General features: G+C 35.5%; 1 protein-coding gene across 1 annotated transcript; it reads right to left on the reverse strand.

Moving 5' to 3' along the window:
- Positions 1-6: 6 nt before the first annotated feature.
- On the reverse strand, positions 7-819 carry LOC107735771 (protein S100-A16-like; the record flags this gene model as incomplete). Its single annotated transcript, XM_016547357.1, has 2 exons — positions 558-819; positions 7-111 (listed from the first exon to the last, which is right to left on the reverse strand). Coding segments are annotated over exons 1-2 (225 nt in total), but the record flags the coding sequence as incomplete, so codon positions are not given.
- Between the last annotated feature and the right edge of the window lie 153 nt (positions 820-972).

The following is a 972-nucleotide window of genomic DNA, read 5'->3' on the forward strand; positions in this document are numbered from 1 at the left end:
GTTGGCCAGGTAGCCCACCAGCGTCAGGTACTCCTGGAAACTGACTTTCCCGTCCTGGTTGTCATCCAGGCCTTTCATCATGTCCTTCACTGCTGAAGAACTGTCAGTATCCTGAGAGAGACAGAGAGAGTGTGAAATCCTCAGCTATTTAGCATTTGCCCAATCAAGCTTAGTTCTTGGAATATAGACAGCCAATGATGTGCAGTCTTGACATTTTTTTGTTCTGTAGGGCGACATGCTATACTTCATCTAAAACTACTTCTTCTTTTATAATTATCATGCATGCAGCACTTATGACCTCATATTAATTGAGAGATTATGAAATATTTGTACTTTTAATTTTAATTTAATTGTCACATGACAGGACCACCTAAAATAAACTAATGAAGGCAAAAGGGTGATTAAACAATTATTTAACAAACATATTCACTTCTACATGTATACACTGAACCTAAAATCTTTATCTTGTAGTCCACGGACATGTTATGTGTCAACTAAATGGAGTAAAATGAGAGATTTGTTAAAAACATCCGGACATATGTAGGAACTCTGCTTACGCTCAGGATGTTTCCCAGCTGACTCTGGATTAACTTTTGGAAGCTCTTCCCACCCAGGCTCTCTTTTCCTCGTGCTGAAGACAGGAACTGCGTAACAACTGTTTTAATGGCACCCTCCATATTTGTAACTGTACAGAGAGAAGAACATCACTTATATACAACACTTACTGATTTAGTTTTCATTCTGTCACAATATGTGTACCTCATGCACTAAAACAAAAAAGTGTAGGATTTCACTCAGAAATCACTAGTAAATTTCACAAATAATTACAAAGAAACAGCAATTAACACTTAATTACTCAATTAGTATTTTTTCTTTTTTTTTTCTTTTACAGTGTGGGGTAATTTCTATGATGTACTTGAAAATATTTTGATTTAGCTTTGTTAAACATAGCCTATAAAACTTAAAGTACTA

This window comes from Sinocyclocheilus rhinocerous, unplaced genomic scaffold (assembly GCF_001515625.1).
Source record: "Sinocyclocheilus rhinocerous isolate Xijiao unplaced genomic scaffold, SAMN03320098_v1.1 C36284426, whole genome shotgun sequence".
Lineage (NCBI taxonomy): Eukaryota > Metazoa > Chordata > Actinopteri > Cypriniformes > Cyprinidae > Sinocyclocheilus > Sinocyclocheilus rhinocerous.